At 43.1% G+C, this 25051-nt stretch overlaps 1 protein-coding gene across 5 annotated transcripts in view; it reads right to left on the minus strand.

The window, feature by feature from the left end:
* The window catches only part of NFATC1 (nuclear factor of activated T cells 1), a 110110-nt gene that overhangs the window by 50975 nt on the left and 34084 nt on the right, over positions 1 to 25051 (minus strand). For all 5 annotated transcript variants that reach the window (XM_054631437.2, XM_077179926.1, XM_077179918.1 and 2 more), the window contains exons 4-6: positions 15399 to 15601; positions 12080 to 12252; positions 10006 to 10146 (exon numbers count right to left, since the gene is read on the minus strand). In XM_054631437.2, the coding sequence (XP_054487412.2) occupies positions 10006 to 10146; positions 12080 to 12252; positions 15399 to 15601 (517 nt within the window). The remainder of the gene's footprint in view (positions 1 to 10005; positions 10147 to 12079; positions 12253 to 15398; positions 15602 to 25051) is intronic.

Raw genomic sequence — 25051 nt, forward strand, 5'->3', positions numbered from 1 at the left:
TGGGTTGGCATTGCATACTGCTGCCAGATTTTGCAGGGGCAGCAGCCTGCTGAATCTGAGGATACCACAAGCAGCCAGGGCAGTTTTCTCAGCTGGTCCTACAGCTGTCTTGCTGCAAACAATGTTTCCCCAGCTGGACACCAGCAAGGGAAGGGGATCCCACCAAGTGGGTGGGATTCTACACCTATCCTGATACACTGGTGTGCATCTTAAAGACATTTACAAGGGTCAGGCACTAAGGAGGAACCAACACCAGCCAAGCAGTCTGACATGGGATGTACAGGGAAGATGGGGCAAGAGAGCAATGAAACATTCAGAAATACAGTGTGTGCTAGTAGAAAGCAAGTATCTGAATTGTAAGTGGCCAGGACCTTTCTTTTGATCTCCTCAGTGGCACTTTGCTCTCCTGAGATCTCAGCTTCTTAGGGACCGGCAAGCAGTGAGATGCCTCCTAGTCCCAGAGCCACCTTCAGAGCAGCTCTACCTCCTGGGGCAGCTCCAGCTGGTGCCATGGCCTGCCTGCTGCCCAGCACGTTGTCCCTGATTGCCTCTCCAGCCACCCTCATCTCTATTCTTTGCTCTTACACCACTTTTGCTATGAAATCACACATCTGGTCTGATTTTCATTTACTTTATTTCCCTCTTCCATGCCAGGAAGCCCCCCAGATGTTCTTCTGCTCTCCTCACAGCCTACTGTGCTGCTACAGAGACTTCCCCACATCTTTGCTCCCCATCCCTGGCATGCCTTCTGGTATGCCTCTGTCCATGTGCGGCAGGGCTCAGGCATTACTGACCTATTTTTGTTTCCACATCAAAGGTGCTGTATTTGTTGGTGTCTTCTCATAAGCATTTTTGCAGCATATATATTTTGTCTGCTCCTTCAGCTATACATTTTTGCAGTATTGAGCTGAGTGCTATGTAGACTTAGGTCTGTTTGCCATCAATATGATACTCTCGAGTTACTTTTTCTCCCTTCTTTACCTTGAATTAACAATACGAATGTCATGCAGTGAGCAGGTGTAAAAATCCAGCACAAAATGGATCTTACTGTACTTTGGAGTGAGTGCCAGGCACGTGCTTCCCCTCTGGTTGCTCATCTGGGCAAGCCAAAAGCTGAGGGACTCACTCTGCCTGAATGGTGAGGCCTTTTTAGCTGCCTTTTACCACAGTCTGTCTAACAGACGCAATTATTCTGAGTTCCAGTGTTTGCAAATGAACTGTAATTTTAGTCCAGGTAATTAAAAGGAGGCAAAGTGCTGACAACTGACAGATCGAGGTTCGTTTTGAGCCAAAACCATTGGAAGGACCTGCCAGATACTATTTTCAGCAGAATGGAAGCTGGTTGTGCAATTTGTGCTCTCTGGCACCTCCCCCTATTCAAATTATCATTGGTCTGAGGGTTTTATTTAATAACTTTAAGTAATTCCAGGTCTAAGACACACAACTTCCAAGTAAAACTGCAGCGTGACATCCCTGAAAAATCTCTCTGGAGCAGGCAGGTCAAGCAAAGCACACCCAGCACAGCCACCCACCAGCAGTCATGACAGCACTTCACTCTGGTTTTGATTACATTCACGTCATCGCCTTGTCTTCACAATTTTACTTTCCTCTGGGAAACTCTAGTAGGCTGAACCTGTGACTCTGCAGCTGAAACTGAGTAAAATATTCCTGGTCCATCTTCTTCTGTCTAATCTGTCTCATATTTTCTCAGACTATTGGAGTAACAAGCCTCACAGCCAGTTTAAATCAAGTTCCAAATTTTTCTTCCATGAACAACTATTTTCCTCTACTTCTGTTCTGGATGCCAACACCTCCACCTGTACTATAGCTACTTCTAGTTATTTCTCATCTTAAAATGTAAATTTGATCCAAATGCTTTTAAATCTTCCTTCTTCATTATTTTTTGAGATACAAACACTTCAACTGTATGACCGCAACTTCTCAACTTCCAGAAACTTCTCATTATGGCAACTCCTTGTGACTTTTTGGCAGATATTTTTGAAGAGCATTTTTTTTTCATCTCATTGTCCCCCTCATGTCCCTTTTCTTGTTTCTCTTGTCCAAGAAGGTCAGGCTCAATCTTAGAGGTCCCTCCTGCTATCGTTTGGTTTTCTGCCTTGACATCAGCATCCCAGCAACAAGGCCCACTTTGGAAACAATCTATCTCTCTATTCCTGTCTTAAATGTCATTGTATTTTCTTCCACATTGAAGGTGTAATCTTGCTTCCTTAGCAGACCTAAAAGGAGCATGCTCCTCTTCCCTCAGCCCTCTCCACATTTCCTGTGCTACCCACCTGAGACACGAACCAATTCTTAATGATGTCAGGAAAGCAACAAGAGACAAGTTGTCATTTTCCAAAAGAGGTTGGCATTCCCTCCAAAAACAAACAACTTTGAAGGCATCCCCTTGTATTGGTTTACGTAGCAAGGTCTGGCTAGTGGCTGTGCTGCAGGGGTGGAGAAGATTCCAGAAGCTGCTCCCATGTCTAACAGAACCAGCTCCTGATGGCTCCAAGACGGACCCTGAGCTGGCCAAACCTGAGTCCATCAGTAAAGCTGGTGGAACCTCCCTGCCAACATACTTAAGAAGGGAAAAAACCTGCAGTAGCTGTGAGACAGGTGTGAAAATAAGTGAGAGGAACACCCCTGCAGACCCCCCAACAGTGAAGGAGGGGGAGGAGGTGCTCCAGCAGCCAGAACAGAGATTCCCCTGCAGCCTGTGGGGAAGACCACGGTGAGGCAGCTGTGCCCCCACAGCCCATGGAGACAACCACGTGGGAGCAGAGATCCACATGCAGCCAGTCAGAGCCCATGCTCCTGGCAGGAGCTGCAGCCCGTGAAAGGGAGCCCAGGCAGAAGCAGGTTTTCTCACAGGAACGATGGCTGCAGGGCATCCACACTGAAGCAGGCTCTTCCTGAAGGACAGAACCTCGTGGAGAAGACTCATGCTGAAGCAGTACACAAAGGACTGTCTGCCATGGGAGGACCCCATACTGGAGCAAGGGAACAGAACGGGAAGGAACCAATGGTAAAGAGGAGCTGTTATGGACTGACCAAAGCCTCCATTCCCTGATCCTCTGTGCCACTCAGGGAGAGGAAACAGAAATCAGGAATGAAGGAGTGAAGTTGAGCTTGGGAAGTGAGACACGGGTAAAGGTGGTTTTCAGTTTTACCTTTGTTTTTCACTATCCTACCCCATTTTTAATTGACAATAACTTGCTTCCCCCAAGTGGAGCCCATTTTGCCTGTGACAGTAACTGATCTCCCTGTCTTTACTTTGACCCATGAGATTTTTCATCTTATTTTCTCCCCCCAGTCCTGTTAGACCCTGAGAGACCCACTTGGTGGGCATCTGGCAGTCAGCCAAGGTCAATCTACCATACTTCTTTCCTCCACTGTCTTCAGGAACTGATCACTTCGTTAGACTCGCAGATTTCTTGTAAGGGCTGTGAATTCCTGTGTGTTTGGACAGACGGTCCTACTGGAACAGTAACAGTAAAAATTATTTGAAATCTTGTGCTAGTTGTAAAAGTTCAGACACAAAGCTTTGATTGCACAGATACAGCTGCTTGAAGCCACTTAGTCTGGAAGACATGAAAGAATGAACTTGAAACATTCAGCCACATTTTCTATAATAATAAAAAATTTACAGGATTACTCTGACAAGTGACTTTTGAGACCATGTGGTGATTCCTTATTTCTTTGTTGTCCACAGTAAGTATCTGTGATTGATTGATCTCATTCTTCATAGTGAGAGCAACACCCTGGATGAGACTTGCTGCTGCTGACACCATCTCATGTGTATGGCTGCTGTCCCACTCTGTCTTCACCATTCCCTAGACTAAACAGCCAGGAAAAACTGAAACGTGCTGACATTTCCTACAAGCTGCATCACTACTCCTCCATGCGCGTGAAAGGGTTCCACCATCAAATGACTCCAGCATCTGATGACACAATTTGCCTAAGGATATCTATTTCTGGGCCGTGGCCAGAAACCCCTTCAGCTATCAATATATCTCTAGGATCTAGGTTCAAGTGACCTTCACATGAACTCCATGCTCCCAACTTGTATGCCTTTGAAGTTTCCAGTTTATCTAGTTTCCTGAATTTCTAACCTCACTGCGCATGAGTCAGCATGCAATTGCACACTGCCAACTGGAACGTGTGTCCTGAACTTGGATAAACAGACAGATAAAGACAAAATTAAGTAGTATCTGCCTATCTGACTAGAGGGGGAAGGAGAGTTTTGCCACTTGCTTATTTATTACGTGAGCTACAGTATGATTACTGGTGTGAAACTTGACCCCTTTTTGGCCAGTTGCCCCCCAAACTGCTACTGGCAATGGAAAGAGCAATGGAAAGATCTCTGAGAATGTGAGATCTTTTACCACGTGAAGCTCTGCCAAGACTCAGGTCACCCATCTCACCATCACATCACGTCAAAACAGACTCCAAATCCTGAGCTCCACAGTGTATCTGAGTCAAACCAAAAAGCCCACATGCTTCCTCAACACATCCGTTCCATTCACATGCCACTCAAATGTCTTGTCAACATAATCACTTTCCAGAACTTTTTGTAAGTTTTGCTGAAGCTAAAGGAGTGTGTTTGAGTTACCTGCCACATCACAAGGTAAATCCTGCTCACACATGTGGGAAACAGAACTGAATTTATAAAACTGACAATTGTACCTTAAGGCAGCAACTGATTGATTCTAGTTTTTGCCAGAGACAGAGAAATTTGAGAGGAACAAAAAACTTGTGAAGTGCTAGAGTGGACAGTTACATTAATCCAGCTTCCTTCTTTTCTGTATCACATTTTTCTTGTGTAGAAATTCAGCTGACTGAGCTTGACCACACATCTAACAGAAGGCAAACTGTTCAAAGTTTTCCCATGTGAAATACTCACAGAAAGTTATGATTTCCTTTGGCATAAATATATTTTTAAAAAAATTGTATTAGTGATTTCACCCAGTTATCTTTCATTTGCTCTAGTTATAAGTACTGCACGTCAACACCTTCATGTTCTAAGAGCAAAATCTGCTCAGCAGGGAGGAGGAACAGTTTTGACAGAAAAATCCATTTAATAAAATAAAAACAACAGCAGAATGAAGAATTTGAAGCAATAACTAAATCTGAAAAGTTTCCTAATTGTTTGAGATTATTCAAAAAGAAAAATTCCTGGAGGAAATGTTGCTTACCCATGGTTTATTTTACCATCTTTCAGGAACTTTGAGTGTCAAAGACTTTGGGTATAATAGCTGAGGATATTATGCAATTAGGTTACAGAACTGTGTAGGTGCCAGGATTATTGCTGAAGTCTGAGTAATTAACAAGTTGTTCCAAACCACTGAAGTCTCTAAGTCTGGAGTTACTTAGAGATAATGTGAACACTACAAACGTCCATCAAAGAGAGTGATGCATCTTCAGGGAGGGGCATTTGTTACAGGAAAGATCAGACACAGCCTTTGACCAGGACAAAATGGACCTCAACATTAATATCCCAGAGTCAAAGAATCAAAGTCAGTGTTATTTGAGAAACTAATCCCATAGTGAAGTTGGATGTTACATTTCTGCCTTTTCACTCTTTAAAACTCTTGCCCTGAGTTCTCGTCACTAAGCACAAAAGAAAAGAAATGGGTTTGGAGCTCTGACTTAACTAGTGGCAACTCAACCCTATGATAATTAATAATAATAATACATCCAATGACCATTTCTGCCCATAGGTCACAAATTGATTATAAAGACTTCGTCAGTTTAACCTGATCTTTTAAGTATGTCTAGACTTGGCCAAATCTGTGAAGTCTGGAAATACTTGAGCTAGTTCCAGTGTTAAAAGCTACAGGAGCAAGGAGAGATTTTTGAGCAAGGAGGGATTTTCAGGGTAGATTAACTATTTCAGATCTCAATACGAGACTTTTTCTAATCCCCAAAACACTCTTTTTATCCCAAAATATCCTACAGCATGCCAGGAACTATAATCCATAATTTACCACAATGTACCCATAATTTTCCTGTGCATTATCCCTTGGGATACTGGGTTTGTGTCTCATCACTGAGCTTTCTTTCATCAGTTACAAGGTATCTTTTGTGGACAGAGGGATGAAAACCAGGAGTTTTTCAGTGCAGTGAACAGTTTTATAGATCACTGATCATAATCTGATAAACTAAGAGCCAGCATCTGGTTGTTTTGGTTAGTTAGGGTTTTGTGCTGCTTTGTGTTTAATAACTCATTACCTTAAAAAATAAGCTTTGAAAAGAGTGTTTGCAGAAAGTTATCAAAAAAAGGTTGCTGATAGATACGCAATCCCTAAAACACACTCTTCAAGCATCTCTGCTTTTTCTGAACTTCCCTCAAGACTTTTGTTGCTTGGTACATTTATAATCTACAAATAAAATTAAAAGTTTTAAAATTTTAAGTAACTAAATCAGTCTTTTGTTATAATTCCAGCTCATGATCCATGCAGATGCACATGTCAACAGGAAACATTTTCACTCCTAGCCAAACACTTCCTGCCATAGCTAACAAACACCAATTTAATTTCACCTACTTTTGTAACTAAAATGCACACCTTACTGCACAGCAACCCTCAGCCTACAGACATCAAGGGACCTGGCCAGTAAGGAGTTGCAGACTTTTCAATATTTTACAAAGTACTGATTCTTCTGGTGACAAACAGACTCTCAACAACTATGACATGCACAAGGCACTTTTGAACCTCAGGAAGAGAAACATATGCCTACAAAGAGAGACAGAAAGTGAAAGGAGATAAAAAAAAATTATTAGTGTAATTTTTAAGCATCAAAGTCATTGTGGGACTCCCCAGTCTAAGGAAATTCTGAATTTAAAAGAATTCAGAATTTGAATTGAATTGCACCTCTCAAAGTACATTTAACATTCACATTTTCACTACTACTAGGTTTCTTTGACATTTTATACCATTACTCATCACTGGAAAATATGGTCTGATGTGCAAGCAACAGAATATTGCCTAAAATCTGGCAAAATAAAGCCTCACATCAACATGTAAGAACTTTTTTTATGGTACTGTGGAATCTTGAGCAAATTTTAGTCCACTTCTGAACACATTATTTATTCAAAGGGGCTCCATTTGCCTGACTTCACCATGAGGGGTTCTCCTTCCAGAGAAGGTCCTCACGGTGCTTTCTCCCCTGGTCCTTTCAGTGTGCCATGCCTTCACCCCCTGGATACCTCATTTTCCCTGTGTGAGACACAGTCACAGGGCTGCAAAGTTGTTTTGCTCTGTTTCATACACTTGGCTGAACAGCAGCTTGCAAGGGGTTAAGCTAAAAGCAGGAAGCCACTGCCGCCCCGGCTGAAAGATTGATTTGATCATTCTTCAGGGATTCCCTCTTGTATGAGTCACTGCTCAGACTGACTCCCCCACCAAAGGAGGCCAGGATAATGCCATTCCTCCAGAGACTACAACAGCTGAGGGCTAGCCCTGAAGACTGAAAGCTTGGGACTCATGCTTGGAAAAACATTCAGCAGACCACAATTCACTCAGCAGACTTAGGGAAAGCTGGGGAAAAAAAAGGCAGACAAAAAGTCTTCTCAAACTCCTTTCGATACCCAGTTAAGTATGCAGACTAGGAGGAATTAGACAAGCTCCAGGAGACTGCCTCCCAGCTTGGGGACTCCTTACCCTCCTGAGTAAGGACTGAAGACATAAGTTGACGTAGTACAATATTTAAATTTTATACAAAAGATACATTCTCTTTATGAGCACAATCATCTATTACTTTGATCTATTACTCTGTAATAGCTGTGTTTGGCTGCTACCTACTAGGAACGTGATTAACATTCCAAATTCAAAAACAAAAGTGGTAACAGCAGCAAAACTAATGAATGTCTCCAGCTAATCACAGAGGTTCATAACCAGTGCTCTAAGAGAAAGAGAAACTATGCTGGTGTTCCTTCTCTTGACCTACTTTCACTGATGTTCAAGAGCTGAAAGGGAAAGAAACACCCCATGCTGATTTACAAAAGTGAAGGCTGCTAATCCTTGTTCATTTGACATTAAATACAGTGACTGTTCAAAAATCCAGCCAGAGCAGTCTGCCACTAAGGTAATGATACATTGCTCTTGTTTGCTTCTGATACATTGAGTTGTGTGAGGCAGTACAGCACACAAACCATGGAAGCCTTAAAAATTGCTCAGCCCAGATTAGCCAGCAGCTTTGCTTTTTGTGTGTCATTTCTACTGACACAATTATTGCAGCTCCTGGAGATACTACACTCTGACTCCAAGGGCTCAGCCCCTGCAGGCTGTACTGCCCTGCAACTGCAATAAATGCACAGTGAGACTACTAAAAAAAGTCAGAACCCTAAATTCTGTAATTGAAAGCTATACAGTGAATATCCTGCTCTAAGTGTACCTAATGTAGTATAGGAAGATAGGAGTAGGGAGACAGTGTTCAGATTCACGCTGTGGTAACACACACAGCAAAGAGCAACACAATCACAATCCTTCGGAAAGCTATACTTAAAATTTTCCAACTCAACAAAGGAAGAGGAAAGGAAATAAGTATTAAGGAAGGCACCCTTTAATGTGGTTTCCTTCTTGTAATGAGACAGATCGAGGACTTCTGACATGTCACACTAATCCTGTTCTGTGCAGCAAAGGAAGTTTAAAGTAAAGTAGACATTAACTTTCTTCTCCTGTGGGGGGAACGCAGAGAACAGAATTCAGGTTTTTTTCAATTGCTATACCACGTTTTCCCTATTTTTTAAAACTTTCTTGTGAAACAAGAAGGATGTTTCTGCTGATGTCACAGCCACATCCCCACTGTGTGTGCTGCAGTGCTTGGGGTCCACAGAAATGCGCCAACTGGCTCTCCCCAAAAACCCAAGGCATTACCTCTGCCCAGGCACTTCTGACAACTTAAACTTCATGAACCCAGGGTTCTGTTGGGGAATTTCAGGGGAGTCTTCTGCTTTTGTCCTGAGCTTGCTAAGCCCAAAGACTTGGGTGTCTTTGCCTCCAGAGCCTCCCCTGCTCTCCCTGCTGTCCTGCCCCATGGCCCAAGTTCCTGTGGTGCCGGCAGGGGCTGTGGGCAGGGGAGCAGTGAGGGAACCTCGTGGGCATAAAGGGTTAAACAGGCACAGTGTCAAAGCTGGTGCAGTGGCCTGAGGAGTGCCCAAGATTGTTTTAAGTTGGGGTGGGGGTGGGGGGCTCAGCCGGCAGCTGAGGAATTCATGGCTTGTGCCAGCGCCAGGGAAACCCTTTCCAAAACAAGACTCAGAACTATCCTTAGCAGTCTCGTTTCAGGGCTGACTTGGACTCCCAGCTCCACTGCCACCGCTTATTCCTGCGGGGGGCATTCACACCCATTAGGCACTGTCACCCTGTGATCCACCGCTCCTGCAGGCACAGCCTGCCCCAGCCCCAGCTCCCACTCCATGCCATTTTCCCTGTTTCAGCCTGGCCTGCGACTCTTCTCCAGGGGAACCAGTCGCACCACCACAGCACTGCAGGAGCAGTGCTGGGCAAGGGGAAGTTGTGTTCAGTCCTTCCCTCAGTCCTCAAAGTAAACCTGTCCTTCAAATGACTGTGTGTGCTCCAAGTCCTCCTAGGCCAGCACATTGTAAATGCCACAGGAGACACAGGTGCACACACACCTGCAGCAGCACAAATTACAGAAATGTTTAAGAAGATGCACTGCACTGCAGGCTTTAGGGGGATATGGTGCCAGTGATTTCCAACCCCTTTCGCAGGTCCTGCCTGCTACACTCATGATTTGCTACAATAAACAAATGCCAAAGGTTGACTTTCAATGTCTCTATTGTCTACCTGTAACTACAGTTGTCACAGTGTGAAACCTCAGCATTAGGCACGGCTCAGATCCTTTCCACAGCTTTGCCCAGTGACATGGAAAACATATTACGTGCAGAAGAAAATGTCATTACCATATTTGTGCTTTCATCATTTGACACAAACACGGTGTGGGGGAAGGCAGATTGGAGTCTAGATCGAAAAGACATACCTGGTGCTTTCTCCACAAAGATGACTTTGGAGTCTTGCAGAAAGTTATGACCAGTCAGTACCATTTTTTTCCCTCCAGTAACAGGAAAACTGTCGGTACTTTGCTTCTCAACCAGAGGCAGTTCTTGGGCAGATCTCTGAGCTGGAGAGTTACAAAGAAGATTTAAAAAAAAAGGCAACCACGGACACACAAGAAAGTAAATACTGCATTAGTAAGTAACTTAATGCTTATGTTCATAAGATAAGCTGAGTTTGATACAGAAACAAAGAAAGGTCACAAGGTTTACAGGAAACATGGTTCATTTTCAAGTGCTTTGATTGTAAACAATAGTGTTAAAGAGCAGTACAGATTGAAAAGACTCACAAAGAACAAGTGTTTTAAAACTCAGCTTGATATGTAGTATATCAGAAAGTGTATTTTAATGGAAATTCATTTCTTTTAAATAATTTTGTCTCACTTTATATGCTGTGTGTTTACAAGGCATACATGACAAGGTAATCATGCATGTCCAAAATTTGTTTCAGTCAACAGATACCCTACTGTCAATTCTGCGAACTGTCTTGTAGCAGCAGCAGCAGATATGGCCCTTGTGATCCAGCAGCAGCTCACACTTTAGAAAGAGTACTTCCAAATGAACCTGAGGGCCCAAGCACACAGGATCATGTAAACTGAATCTGGTATTCTTGTGGCAAAAATTTTACCCCCCCTCAACTGTGGGACGTGAAGAGAGTGCTGCTTCAAGGGACAATGGGGCATTTTATCCAGATTATATGGTTCCTTCTGGTGTCACATGCACTAAGAAATACACGAAGTTTTTGGCACCAACTTATTCCACAATCTGCGCTAGAAATACCACTAGCACTTATTTTTTCTCCTGTTTTCCACTTCTTTCAGCAGGCATGTGCCATGCTTTTGCTCATTATGCAACACTCAAAGCGGCAGCAGTACCCTGACACAAATCCAACCAGCTTCACATTTAGTGGTTCCTTGAGCTTGGCACTTTTGCACAGACCAGTTCAGGATAGATTCAAACTGTGCCTTATCCTGCTATGTAGCAACTGAAAAGCTCTCATAAACAACTGCAGGATGAAACCATGACTCCTTACATGTTTTGCTTTGCCCTCCAGCATGAATGGAGCTAGGAATGGTCAGGCCTTCCTTCCCATTCCCTCTGCCAGAGCTCACCCCTCACATACCTGCCAGATATCAAGTTTCCCCCCTTACTCTGTCAGCATCAAAAAGATCCACTTTGTGAATGGAATTCAACAAAACCTTAAAAAATTGTTTCAGTCCATCCAGCCAATCAAAATAGCATTGGGAGTTAGACTGAAATTCAGCTTCCACCACTTATGCTGGACTGTTAAAGCTACACAAAGCAGATACATTTTGTTTTGTGTGGGGGAGGCTGATGAGGCTTAGAGAGCAAAAATGATATAGGTATCTTTGAAGAGTGTCCCAGTGTATCTGATAAAATACAGGCTGTTCATTTAAAGAGACCCCAGTGCAGAAACCTGGCTTCTGGAGGTTTTCTGAAGGTGCAGGCCAGTGCGTCAGTTCTAGGATATTGCTAGCTCCTTATCAAAGGGGCTGGGGTTTTGTTTGCTGGTTTTTTGCTTTATGATGGAGAAACAGAGTGAACAGAACATGAGAGATGTTTTCCAAAACTTCTACAGCAGTTACCTTTATGATAAGGAGTCACCAAAACCAAAGGCCCTGTCCCTCCCAGGTCTACTATTAGTTTAACTGTTCTTTACTTGTGTGTGTTTTTCTACAGCACTCAATGCACAAAACTACACATTTTTTCCTAAGACACAGATATTCTGTTCTCAATGTAAATCATGTACTTTTGGAAAGCAGATTAAAGTTCACTAACTAGACAAGTAAAGCAAAACCAATGTAGAACATGCTGGTGAGGACAGAATGCACATGGGGCAGAAAAGTTAAAAACTGTTCAAAAGGTGTGTGGACATGGCAGTGCTGAGTTAACAGTGATCTTGGACATCTTCTTCAACCTTATTGATTAAAAGATTTTCTGATAATATCCAGCAAGAGGAGGATGTTTGTTGCTACTTACAGCACTCAATGGGGTTGGAGGCTACTTGCAAGGAGAGGGTCCTGCCATTGGCCTGTGGGATGTGAACCCTGAAGACCAGACGCACACGCGTGTTCTTACGACCGATGTCCGTCTCTCCCTTGCGCAGCTCGATGTCAGAGTTTCGGAGCTTTAATATCCCAGCACAGTCGATGCTATCCAAAAGGAAACACAGGGCAATTAAATTCACTTCAAGAAGACTTCAGGAAGACGCGAGTGTGCGTATCTTATCTCTCTCCTGCATGCTCTTCTTAAAAAACTGCATCAGGCACAGCCCAATGACCAGGCTGAGTGCAGCAGACTTTGTTTAGTACTTGCACTCCCAAGAGGCTGAGCTGGGGCTATTGGTAGCAGCAGGTAGTGACTGCTGCTGTAAGAACACAAATTTAGGATGCTACCTCAGGTCTCAGAGGAAGAAAATCTAAAGGACCCTTCCTCCCCAACACATCCTGTAGTTAAAGATAAGCCAAAGCCCAAAGAAACAGCAAGACTAGGAAAGCCAGTGGGATGTGACAGAAGTGCAGAAACTGTTACTAACCTAGAATGCCAGGCTACTTAAAATTTTACTTGTTATAACTAATTTAGAAAAAAATCTGACAAGATTTTCAGTCTAGGGTGAAGTCCTGAAATTCTTATTAATGAGCAAAAAAGCTCTCCCTGAGGTCGGTTCTACTGTCAGTTTGTTTGTATTTCAATGAATTGGAAATACTCCCAAGCTTAGCGCTGAGCTGAAGCTCTGCATGAAAAAAACTAAACTCAGAGTCCTCTCCTCACATTAGGGAAAAACATGCTTTTCATCAGATACAACTACTACAATTTCTGGCCTCACTGTCTTTTTTAGTTTTTTAACTTTGGTTTTCTCCTGGATGAGTTTACGAGCCAGGATTTTTGTCAAAGAATATTTCAACAGAAGAAGCTCCCAGAGCAAAAGACATATAAACATATGCACTGAAAAACCCACTGCAAAAATACCTCTGCCTTGGCCATGACTACAAAGGCTACATGGCAATTTCTTCTGGGTACTGGTCTCTGGCATGCATTTTATTACATTGAGTATGCATAGTTAACTTTATTTTGCATTCAAAGAGTTTAATTCCCCCTCTAGACCTTTGAAGCTCTTCTTCTGAAGCAAACTGCAAATAAACACTATGACAGCACAGTTTTGATCTGCATTTTTTCTAAAGTATGGATTTCAGAACTTAAAAAATGCCCTTGCTGATATGATCAAAGAAACTAATGAAAGTATTAAAGATTCCCAACAATACTTATTAGCAGGTGAAGCCATAAGAATTATATAAGAATTACATATAAATTCTTATAGTCTGCATAAGAATACAGAGTATTTGTATCCATGTCAAAATTCTATGCAAAGATCCGTAAGTTATGGAAGAGATGGTGCATTTCTCCATATTGTCTCTCCTACAGCAACACTTGTAAACTGTGTACAACTCATGTGTATGTACAACTCATACTCAAATGTTCAGAGAAGAAAAAGTATTTAAATTCAAGCTTGTAAAGTCATGGACATTGGAATCTGAAGTCAATAGGAACAGCTAAATGTGCAAAAGTTAAATGGGCAGATGAGCTTTGGTGTTTCCCTGAATCAAGGCCTGAACATGTAAAGTGTGAGGAAAGTCCTTGGCTCCAAATTTCAATTCATTGGTAGTCCTACATGAGGTTTCAGACTACTGACATGTAAGGCCTATATATGCCAAAGCATTGTTTGTGATCCTTGAGTGAGCTGTACCACAGTCTGGCATACATGCCACAAAAATATTCAGCTTGGCTCCCAAACTATGTAACTTACCTTTATTTCAGGGAGAAAGATGAATGAAATGGTAATAAAGTTCCTAGATGGCCAAAAAACGTGATTCAAACTGGATAAATAAAGTGCCAGATAAATATTGTGTGGGTACAAATTGGTGAAATTTCCTTAACCCCAATGCAGCCCCACTAACATACGATGGCAGCAAACAGGGCCAATAATTCTGAAGGCTTGTCGTGACTTTTAACACAATGCACTGAGAGAGAGATCCTCAGGTCTTGAGTGATTACTCTAAGCCCAGCTGGCAATTCAGCTAAACATATTCTGGCTCTTCTATTTACATGAGGCACTCCAGGGCATGTTGTACATGACACTGCAAACCAGCTTCTAATAACCACTATGTGTGGAAGGACTATAGGTGTCTGACAGCATTTTCCACTTCGTTAAAGCAAGGCAAACTGTATGAAAAACAAGGAGTGAAATTGTGATTTTCCTGTGGTATTTGGTTTGGTGGAGGTCAGGATTTCTTGCTTGCTTTCTATCTTTCTATATATACACACACAAAGGTGCATGCATCTATATATAAATATGAATACATTTATATTTCTACACACACCAAGAGCTGTACTTGCACGCAAGCACACAGAAATTCCTCCCAAGACAAACACCTCAGACAATGGTTAGGATGATTTGAATGAAGGGAGGAGACAACTCAGGGGGTAGGCTGATTTGAGGGAGGGGTACAGAGAGGATAGGATAAAATAGTGTGAAAGGTTTGCTGTATATCACTTACATAGAACACAATTTTAACCTTTATATAACATCATATAACGATGTGTACAGATGCTTAATGGACCTACAGGGCACTTAATTATCACCCAGATATCCTAAGATAACCATGCCTAGTTTTCTGCATGGCACTAAACTTAGCCCAGTTTAACAATTCAATCTGTAAACTGCATCAACTTTGAATACAGGTTTTTAGAGGTAACTCTTAGTTCTGGAAGATTTGCTTGTAAGCAAGTGCCATGAAAAATGCTGAGTTTTATTATGTGAGAAATGAGTGGTTTCATTCGTCTCAGAAAAACAGCAAGGGTGCTTGGAAATGCTCTCTAAGAGTTTCCTTTGACATCCAAAGATAAATTTTAATCAGCTCTGTTCCTTGTGCTAGTGCGTATAGGAGCAACAGGTGTCATATTTAGAAACTAAATGCAGGAGCTGAGGTAGGAGATATTTACAGCTCAGTAACCGAGATACTTATTTTAAATGGCAAATAAGCACATTGGCTGAAACTCTAGAATGAAAGCAAATCAGTTGTCATAAATATTTGTGCAGTTTGTTTTGCTGTTAAGCTGATTAGTGGCAATTTGTCTCAGCAACGTTGTGGAAACCTACTATTAGAGAAATGTAGGGAAAGAAAAAGAAAGATAGGGAAAGGAAAATTGTGTACAGAAAGAAAGGAACAAACCCCAAAGAAATTAAATTGGTTGACCAAGACAAAACTGCTAGGAGTCAGACATGGTGCCTTGGTCTTACATTGCTCTCATGCTGTTCTCTGGAAGAAGAGGGATTTCCAGGACTTTGGTGTTGGAAAGTATTGTTTCATGGCTGGTGGTGGAAACGGTCTTGCCGGTGATCCGGTGAACCTGGTAGAAGGCATGGGGTCGCAGCAGGCGGTCGTCTGCAGTCCCAATGAATAGCTGCAGCGTGAGCGGCTCGCTTTCTAAGTAACCATGGAGCTGGCAAGAGAACAGAAAATGCCCACTGAGCGCCATGCACATAAACTGCTAGGAATCAATTAAAGTTTTATAAGCAGGAGAGCCTAATTCAAGGAGAGAACCTGTGACAGGTGCTATGCGTTAAGTTCCCCCCTTCCATTTTTCCTGTAATGTAATATTGGTACAATAAAAAGGTGCACTCACAAAATGTCTCATTATCCTAAAGGACCTGAGGCACTTTAGATGGGCTGAGCTTTTGAGTACTCCTGCTACATCCACAGAAAACTTTGCATAAATTCTGCTGCAGTGTTCAGCAGAAAAACACAATGAACTTGATGTTCCTTCACAGTACTGAGGGATGCAAAACTGACAGAGTTTGCAGAGGGAAAGGACACAGCTCACCCATCCCCATGCTTCCTTGGACATCTCTCATGCGGCAGCAGTCTGCTGCTTGTGACCTCATTAGCTGATTTTTATGCTGGTAAATACCTCCTGGGACAGCATGGGGACAGATCACATATACACGATTAGCAGCTCACCATGTGTGTCAAATTCTTGTTATAATCACACAAAAATCTCATTGAAGCTCTTGGGCCTCGGTTGAACCTCATCCACATTACAGTGACTGCTCTGATGACAACAAGAGTTATTTCTGCCACAGGATGTGGAGGAAGCAGAGCCTGACCTCATCTGTACCATCTCCTGTAGTAGCTACTCATGGTTCCCACTGCTGTGGAGTCCCCAGACAACGTCCCACTTGTGGCTGCCACCTGACATTGGGAAATGAGTCTCACAAAACCAGTTCTCTTACAGGGGTTAGTGGTGAAGTTTTGTCCCAAGGGAAGGGAAGATGCAGCAACCATAGGAGGCAGGAACGTGGGCAAGGTGCACTGTCCCAGGAGATGCCCCACCCCAGAGCAAACCTACTCACTTTGTTGTAGGTTTAGGTTCCACTGTGAATGTTCATGTGGGTTTGGGCATGAGTTATTCACCATCACTGAATACAGAAACTCAAAACTTACCACAATTTGGTAAGGAGCAATGCTAGTTTTAAGGTAGCTGCAAGTTCAAAGCTAAATAAAGCTGAAAACAAGTGGTGAAACCCATATATCAAATGCTGCTTAAATTTGTATTTCGTCTATTTTCACTCCTTAAATTTTCACACTCCTTACAAATCATTTTCATATTAACTCTCAAAGGTATTGTACCATCTGATATCAGGAATGCTATTAAAAACAAAGATATTGAATCACTGTTACTCCTTGCACCCAGCAAAATTCTGGTGGGTGCTAACAGGCCCAAAGCCCTCCCTCCACTATCAAACATGCTGAATGGCAACAGCAATTCACAGTGGCAAAGTTTCAGATACCAAAGTGACCAATGCATGAGGAAGGGAGGACAATGAGCCTAGACACATCTTCCATCGACAATTGGGCACACCGTAAATTTTTCACCCCACACTTTGGTCAGAAAAGCAAAGAGAACAGAAGCATTTTTGTTTGATTTGGTGTAGCAATTTTATATCCTTACCTAAGGCACATGAATGCTGGAAGGATGCAGGGATAGGAGGAAGAGAAGGCTCATTTTTAGCTTTTCTACATTATTTTATCAGCTCTGCATTCCTGAGACATCATATGAAGGCAGCTCAGAGCCAGGGGGTTGTGACATGATATGATATGATTATGATATGATATGATTGATATGAGGGTTCCATGCCAGAACTGTAAAATTGGAAACACGTTAGTAGCAGTTTGATAATCTGCACTATCAGCATAACAAGAGAGAGAGAAAAGCAGAGCCATGCCTGTATGCTGCCTTCAGTAGGATGCTATGAACCTCCCTCCAGCTCTACATGGAACACCCACTCCTATGGTCCCTGACACACACATTAGCAGTATGCTGCAAAAAGAGGGACTCCTGGCTTTCTCCCCTCAGAGACAGACATGCAGCTTGAGCTGCAGGTGGGTGATCATAGGTGTGCTCCTGGTACAGTCAGTGGCCACAGGGAAGCCACTGTCCTACTCATCACCACCCTGTTCCCCCAGCCATGACAGCCTGGCTGCTCATTAATTCCAACGGTGTGTGTGAGCAGGGCTGGTGGAGTGACCTGGATTTGTCCCAAGCTGATCTTCCCTTCCTCACCACTTCCAGAGCCTCAGCAGCAAAGCTAAGGTAAGGGAGGAGACACAAGGTATCCCAGGGTATTTTTGGTCAAGACCAGCACATGGGTTTGCAGGGGAAAAAGTAAGACAGTGTGACATGCCAGGCAAATAAATTTCTATGCATTGCCAGCGGTCACTTCTCCAAGTCGTCATGGAGGATGCTTTTTATGGAGAGTGTAAAATTAAAACAAACACATATTGAGTTACAAGGACGCTTAAAATGTAAAAATAGACTAGCGAGTAACTCAAACCTCAATTCAGCAAAAGCAAAATCGCACACCAAGGTACCCATATGTTTTACTGAACATGGGCAAAGAGGACCAGAAATGTTGGTCTTGCATTGGGTTCTGCTATTTCAGGCTTTATTTTTAAATCTGAACTTGCCTGCTGCCATAGTTTGTAACCTACTGCTGAGCCTCAGCTTGCGCTTTTCCCACAGGTTTCCTACCAGAGGCAATCAAACACCTCAGCTTTGCACACCTGCCTTTCCATGAAAAGTGTTCTCATGCTGGAAAATAAATAATGAGATCTCAGTTGCATGTTTTGCATTGTTTTTTAAAGTTTGTAATCGTCAAGCTGAATTTATGTTTGCTTTTTTTAAAGGCCCTGTCCTAGAGCAGAGCCATACTTTATTTTGGATCTATTACCCAAAGTCACTTACTCCCTGACTTAGAAAGTGCCAGAAACATCCAGAAAGATTCATGTAATTGCTATATGCTCGATTTTGCTGCCCTCAAAATAAGAAAAATTCAGTCACATCACTGTAAGTTTTATGTCGTATTCTGTGTTAGGAAGATTCTTTGTTCTGATCTCTAATTTGTATTTCCTTTTGAGCTTTAGCCATTGCATCACATTATTTACTTTTATATTATGTCACATAATCGTGTATGCCAACAGAAGCAATAAAAGAAAGCGATGCAAGGATTAACATTTAAAGGGGCACATACAGTGAATGACTTATTTTAGACTATGCACCCAGTGCATTATTTCCGTGACAGACAGTGCTGAGCCTCGGGAGTTTTCAGCACGCTGCAGATGTCTGCTGAATGGGCCAGATCCTGCTTACTGTCAGCTGGATGCAGTACGAATATTTCACAGTTCCCTCAAAACATGGGATACAGGTTTAACAGTGAGAAGCAGTGGCAGTAAAAGCACAGTTGTGGGACTTTAGGCTGTTAGGTTTGCCAGCAGTCAAAGGGAATACCAAACAAGATCAATGTAAAATGGGATGGGAAAAAAGGGTGACTGAGCATTTTTCTTGGTGAGGAAAGATCTCGCATGTTCATATCCATGCATATTTTCCATGTATGCTCTGGGGTACTGTACTAGGTGGAAGAGCGATTCAGTTTCCTGGCGTGCAACATGGGATGCATGCGTCAGACATCCTATTTTTATCTTTTTCTCCATGTAACACAGTCCAAAGCTCCTAATAACTCAGCGGTTGAGTATGGGTGACAAAGGTGCTCTCAGCTACAGCATTCATAATAAAGGATATGTCTTTCCTACCATGCTTTCCTTGGCAATACATAGATCCAAGTGGAAAGAGGTGTACTTTCCCCTGCCGTGAAACTGTAAAAAGAATTAGCTGCAAAAAAGGACCAGGAGCACAATGTTTCTGAATGAGTTTCCCTTCCCAAATAAAGGCAGTGATACAGCAGTCACCTGGTTTGGTACAAAGGAAAGATGCAGGAAAGACTTAAATATGCAGATAAGAACTGTGTGGCCAAGTGTTTGGTTTTGAAATGAAAATAGGTCATATTCTCTTGTTCTGACCAAACACTGACTACTCTGCTCTTTTCCTCTTTGAGGAACACTGTTAAAAATACTTGAACTCATCTCAAATGACATTTTCATTTTTATTGTCTGAAGCTGCTGAGATCAAAATCAGACTTAATTGCAGGCCTATTACACACTCCTCTAATTCTATCAAAAGCGATGCAGTCACTGTAATTAACACCAGAACAGGACTGATCACAGCTAAGCTCTTCATCACCTTGCATCCTCTTATGCAAGAGTGAGGGAAAAGGCTGCACCGGCTGAGCCACCGCATCAAGCCTTCCCTGGGATTCCTACACCTCTCTGTCATCGCTTTCCCATCGCTGTCTCCCACCAACAGGTCTCGATTCTCACCAGTAGGCTGCTGCTCATCTCAGTGCAGGGTGCCAAAGCAAACTCCAGCCTTTCCCCAGGGAGATGCACTGGGGCTGGATGTTTTCTTGTGTCCAGATGCTGTGGCACTGAACGCCAGGAATCTTCCAGTGGCCAGTGAAGTGTGAGGGAAACAGGGCTGTCACCCTTCACAGCCACGAACAAGGTACTATCTGATTCAGTCCTACAGCTATGATGACCTCTGGTTTATCACAGACGTGAGCATACTGAGGCTGCCTGGATTCCAAATGTGCTCCTGGTACACATCTATTAAATCTGCCAATTGGAATTAAACAGACTTGGAAACGATGAGCAGAAGGAGATGAGGTGTTTTGAACATAAGCAGTAGGAAAAAAATAAAGCAAAACCTCCCCAAACCTTCCTACAGTTACTAAATTTTGAGGAAATTTTGCAAGCGCCACATCCAATAACTCAAACACTATTTCAGCTTCAGTGGTTATTCTACAGTCAGTGAGGAAAACTTCTATTATTTAAGCCATGGCATTTATTTTAAGAAACGCAGTTGAAATATTCTGCACGTTCCCTTTCCAAATGCTTTTATGCTTTTGGCATGCCCAAGCATCTGTTGAAATGCTCAGAAAGCTACCTGTCATAACAAGGAAGCCTCTGTCTGGAGAGGCTCCTGCAGGCCACCAAAAGAATGGCCCTGTTCTCACGGGACACACCAGCCAGATACACCCTCTGCACCACCCATGACATCAGTCAGGAAGAAAGGGAGCTATCCTGTGTAATAGCTTTCAAGTGTACTTACTGTGAGTTTGGGGAAAGGACTGCAAAAACCCTACAGTGGTGCATTCCTCCAGACCCGGACTCTTTTGCAAATATATCAAATGAACATTGGAGTATAATTTAGGGCTTAGCCTGTCCCAATGCATTAAAGGCTGAGCTCCCACTAATAACAAAGCAGGGCATGACCAGGGACTTAGTATTCTCTCTCAAAACCAGTCAGCAGCTGTGCTTGAGACTCTTGAGGCCCGTAGGGGCTGCCTCCTTAATGATAATGATGTGCCAAAAAATGCCACAGGGAACATCCATATCAGTGTGTGTGTTTTTCTTGCCTGTTTTTTTATGTTTTATTGTTTTTATGTTTTATTTATTTTATGCCTCTAAAAATACTAAGAAAAATAACTACTTACCTGACCATGTAACTGATGGCCACACTGCTTGCAGCAGGTACCACAGTGCTTATGCTCAGCAAAGCCTTACACATCTATCTGTACCATTTGCATTCCCAGAACTGTTCAAGGAATACCCGAGTCAGTCTGGTGAGACTCATCAGAGACTAACAACCCAGTCTGGTATAAGGGGGCTTCTTTCCCTTTTATTCCCATCAACGTTTTGGAAAGCAATGCTTTCAAAAAGGTCGAACAGAATAAAATCTATAAAATAAGGACATTTTAAAGTCAAGACAAGCGCTGCTTGTCTCTTTAAGCTAGAGCTTTGGAGCTACACACTAAATAGCTTTATTGCTTTTCAAGCAGCAGGTATTTTTTTTCAGGAACTGCACATGATGAATGATAAAATGAAACAAATTGTCATGTTTTAAAAGTGTACCTAATATACAGCCTCAATAAAATACCATCAGTGAGTGCTCAGTGTCCTGTTTTTTTAAAACCAAATCAAAGATCCAGCTGTTTAATCTACAAAGAAAGTGCACAAACATTCTGGGTATTGATTTCAGCAGTTAGCACTGAGCACGCATAAAAATAGTGTCGTGAATCTGATTTTCAAGAAAAAGGATTTACTTTCGGCTCCCACACAGGAGCCGAAGAGGACGTAAGCCACTGCATCATGGGTTTGAACGGCAGGAGGGAAAAGCTGATCTTGTGGGCAGTGACTGTCATGTGAAGTGCAGGCACAGGAGTGAGGTCAGGAGACCAGGGCATCTATTCTGGTGTGCACTGCAGAGATCCTGCCTGGCCTCCGCCTGGGCATCCAGCAAGCTGCCCTGCCACCATGCCTCCAGGTGAAATGCCCAAAAACCTGCTGCTGAAGACTCTGGGAGCCAGCAACCTACACCTCTGGGAAAAAGAGTCAGGAAAAGACTGCCCCACTCGTTGCAAAATTCCCTAATACTTATTCTGACCTGGTTTGGGCTTTAACTCTTTTGTAGGGAGAAGTCTGAGAAAAAAAAAACACATCTCAGTTGCCCTGAGATGGGGGACTGGGACTGTGGCAATTCTCTTCTCAAGCTCCTCTCCCAAATCCAGGTGCCATGGGAACTAGTATATGGAACTCCCCTCGGTCCCTCTGCTCCAGAGGGAAGCTGGGCAGTCCTGCAGAGCAGGGGTGCATACTGAAGAGCAGCAGCAGCGCACAAACAGGCAGCTGTACCCTGAGCTGCCAAGCGGAGCCAGGCAGGGGCTGGCAGCCCCTGCTCTGGGGATTCAGGTCCCCACAGGACAAAGAGCAAGCAGCCCTGGCAGTGCCAATGAGGCAGACAGACAGCATCAACAGAGCACCAGCAAACCACTGAGGCACGTGTCTTGCTGGGCATGTTGCAGAATCCCTGTCTCTTTGCAGCTGTTTCTCTCTACCCTCAAGCTCACACTCTGCAGGTGTACACGTTTCAGTCACTGCCACACCACCCGTGTGCCCCTTGCTCTTTCCAGATGCCTAGACGCCCGCTTCTGTGTACCTAGGACTGAGCGAGGCACATCATCCTGACCAGGAAAATCTTCCCTTTGCCAGCAACCAGGCAAGCAAGAAGGGGCGCTGGTTTTTGGATGATGTGCACTGTTCAGCTCCAGACTCTTTGTCAGTGACTACTCAGGTACTAAACTTGGTCTGCTTAGACACTCCTTTGAGAGGACAAGCCAAAAAAAGGGGAGCATCTTATTCAAAACAACAGAGCAGACAGACTTCAAAACAAAATACAGTAAAAACAGAACAACCCCTCAAAAAACAACGAAACAGAAAATAAAACACTTCCTTAGGAGCTGAGATCACCCTCTGGCTGTGACAGATTTTGCTGTACTACATCTGATGCAGTTAAACAGAAAAAGAGAATAAATTATGCTCTGTGCAATGAAACATGTTACTATCCCATAGTCTTTCACTTAATATAACATTGTAACAGGAATTCGTACAGATTTTTGTGCTACTTTCAGGATTTATTTTTTCTTTCTGAAAGTGACTTTCCTTGGATTTACTCAAACTCTGTTTTAAGATCCAAATGCAGTCAGAGCTGGTCCACAAATAAAAATAAGATGGCTTGCTCCTGCAAGGGGCCAACCCTGGGCCAAGGACTAGAGCAGGATGGGAGAGCAGTGAATGGAAACAGCAGGAGTGTGTTTTATGTGGCACTTTCTAGTGCTGCCACTTGGACCTTAACAGAGCAGCAAAAGAGCAGCTGTTCACATCATGATGAATAAAGATCTATATAAAACTTCCAGCTGCAAATACGCTGAGGAATTATTAATCTTAATGTAATAGAGATGCTGTACACTCAGTCACTGGCTCACGAGTAATTTCAGTCTCTATCCAGGGAAAAACAGCCTTCGTGGCTGCTGGCCCTCAGCACAGCCATGAAATCTCCTTGTCTAAACAGCCGCAAGACACTGCTCCCTATTTCTAGGAAGGATTTTCCTCCTAAAAAATACACGTACCTAAAAACCAACCCATGTCACACTCCTCCTAAAACTGTTAGACTCACAAGAGAGATGCCCATTAGAAAAGGAGTTACTAATATTATGGATTTGTAAGTCCTGGGCCCCTTATTCACTGGGACACCAAGAAATCATTACAGCTCTCATGACATCTTCTACCCCAAGACCATAGAAATATTCTTCTAATCCTTGCTGCCTCATCACTCTCCAAGGATTATAAATCCAGGTCTGGGGGTAAGTCCAACACAACAGTGTCCTCCCTGAAACTACGCAACCCCTCACTCTAGAAACTTAAGAAACTCAGTAGAGTAGAAACTCTGTTGAGTTTCTACTCAGAACATTTGCCTTCAGCATCCATCACGGCTTTCAGTTTGGAGAGTCATACCCATGGCCATGCACGGGTTAAAAAAAAAATGAACACAAGAGCCCTATAGAAGGAATTTATGACACGTTCCTAGGCAGATAGCCTGGACAAGCTCATACTTGTGAGCCTGCCTTTCGCCATGCTGCTGACGCACCGCTCGCACCCAGCACGCGCCCGGTTGTGGTGAGCACAGGCTGGCCCGGGATCCTCGGATGTGTGTCAGGTGCCGTCAGCACCGTGTCCTTCATCACTGCCCATCTCAGCCATGCTGCAGCACACTGCCAGCATCCCTCAGTGACTCCTCCAATCCCAGACACACCCTCAATGTCACGTTTTAATTTGGTGGTTCACGAGTGCTTCAGCAAATGAATGACTTTGAATTCTCATCCTCGTAAATTTGAGGACAATGGGGCACCCATCTACTCACAAGAGTTATCTGATTAAAGGCCAGTGCTTTTGAGGTGCATGTCAAGATAAACACTGGCTTGTATGGGACAGAGACAACTCAGTTTCAGGCTGAAAACTTTTGGAGTTCAGGGACATCAGTGAGACAATATTAAACTAGAAAGGGCTGCCTTTTTTCTCAATTTTAACTTCTCTCCAAATGAGATTTATTTAAACTGCTACTGAAGACAGAAAGCTGGGGCTATGTTTAAAGGCTTTATCTCTGTAAATATTTGGAGAGCTATAAATACTGAGCCATATTCATAATACGAATATTGCACTTACTGTTCTGTTGCCACGAAAATTACTACAGATAGACTTCCAATTCTTAATTTCTCTGATTTGCCAAGTACTTGTTTAAAAAGACAAAAAAAATCTTATGTGAGACATTTTGCTATTTAATTAGCCAATGGAGTCAAAAGCCACAGCACAGAGCAGGAACTAAACACCCAAGGGTGGAGGCAGATAAAGCACGTAGTGCAGTAGCATGGTATACAGCTGTATGCCCCAAGTGAGACTTATTATAATCAGACGGTCCATGAATCAAGCCCTGACTATTTTCTGTGTTTGGGGAAAGGAGGTTGGCTGAAGGTGTGAAATAAACCTCCTTCTAGCTTCTTCTGAAAGCCGCATGTATACTGATGGCTTATAGCTTTCACAGTACTTCTGTCCATTTTTGTCTGGGTTTTTTTTTTTTTTTTTAATTTTTATGTAGGAATTAAAA

Source organism: Agelaius phoeniceus, chromosome 1 (genome assembly GCF_051311805.1).
Source record: "Agelaius phoeniceus isolate bAgePho1 chromosome 1, bAgePho1.hap1, whole genome shotgun sequence".
NCBI classification, from domain to species: domain Eukaryota; kingdom Metazoa; phylum Chordata; class Aves; order Passeriformes; family Icteridae; genus Agelaius; species Agelaius phoeniceus.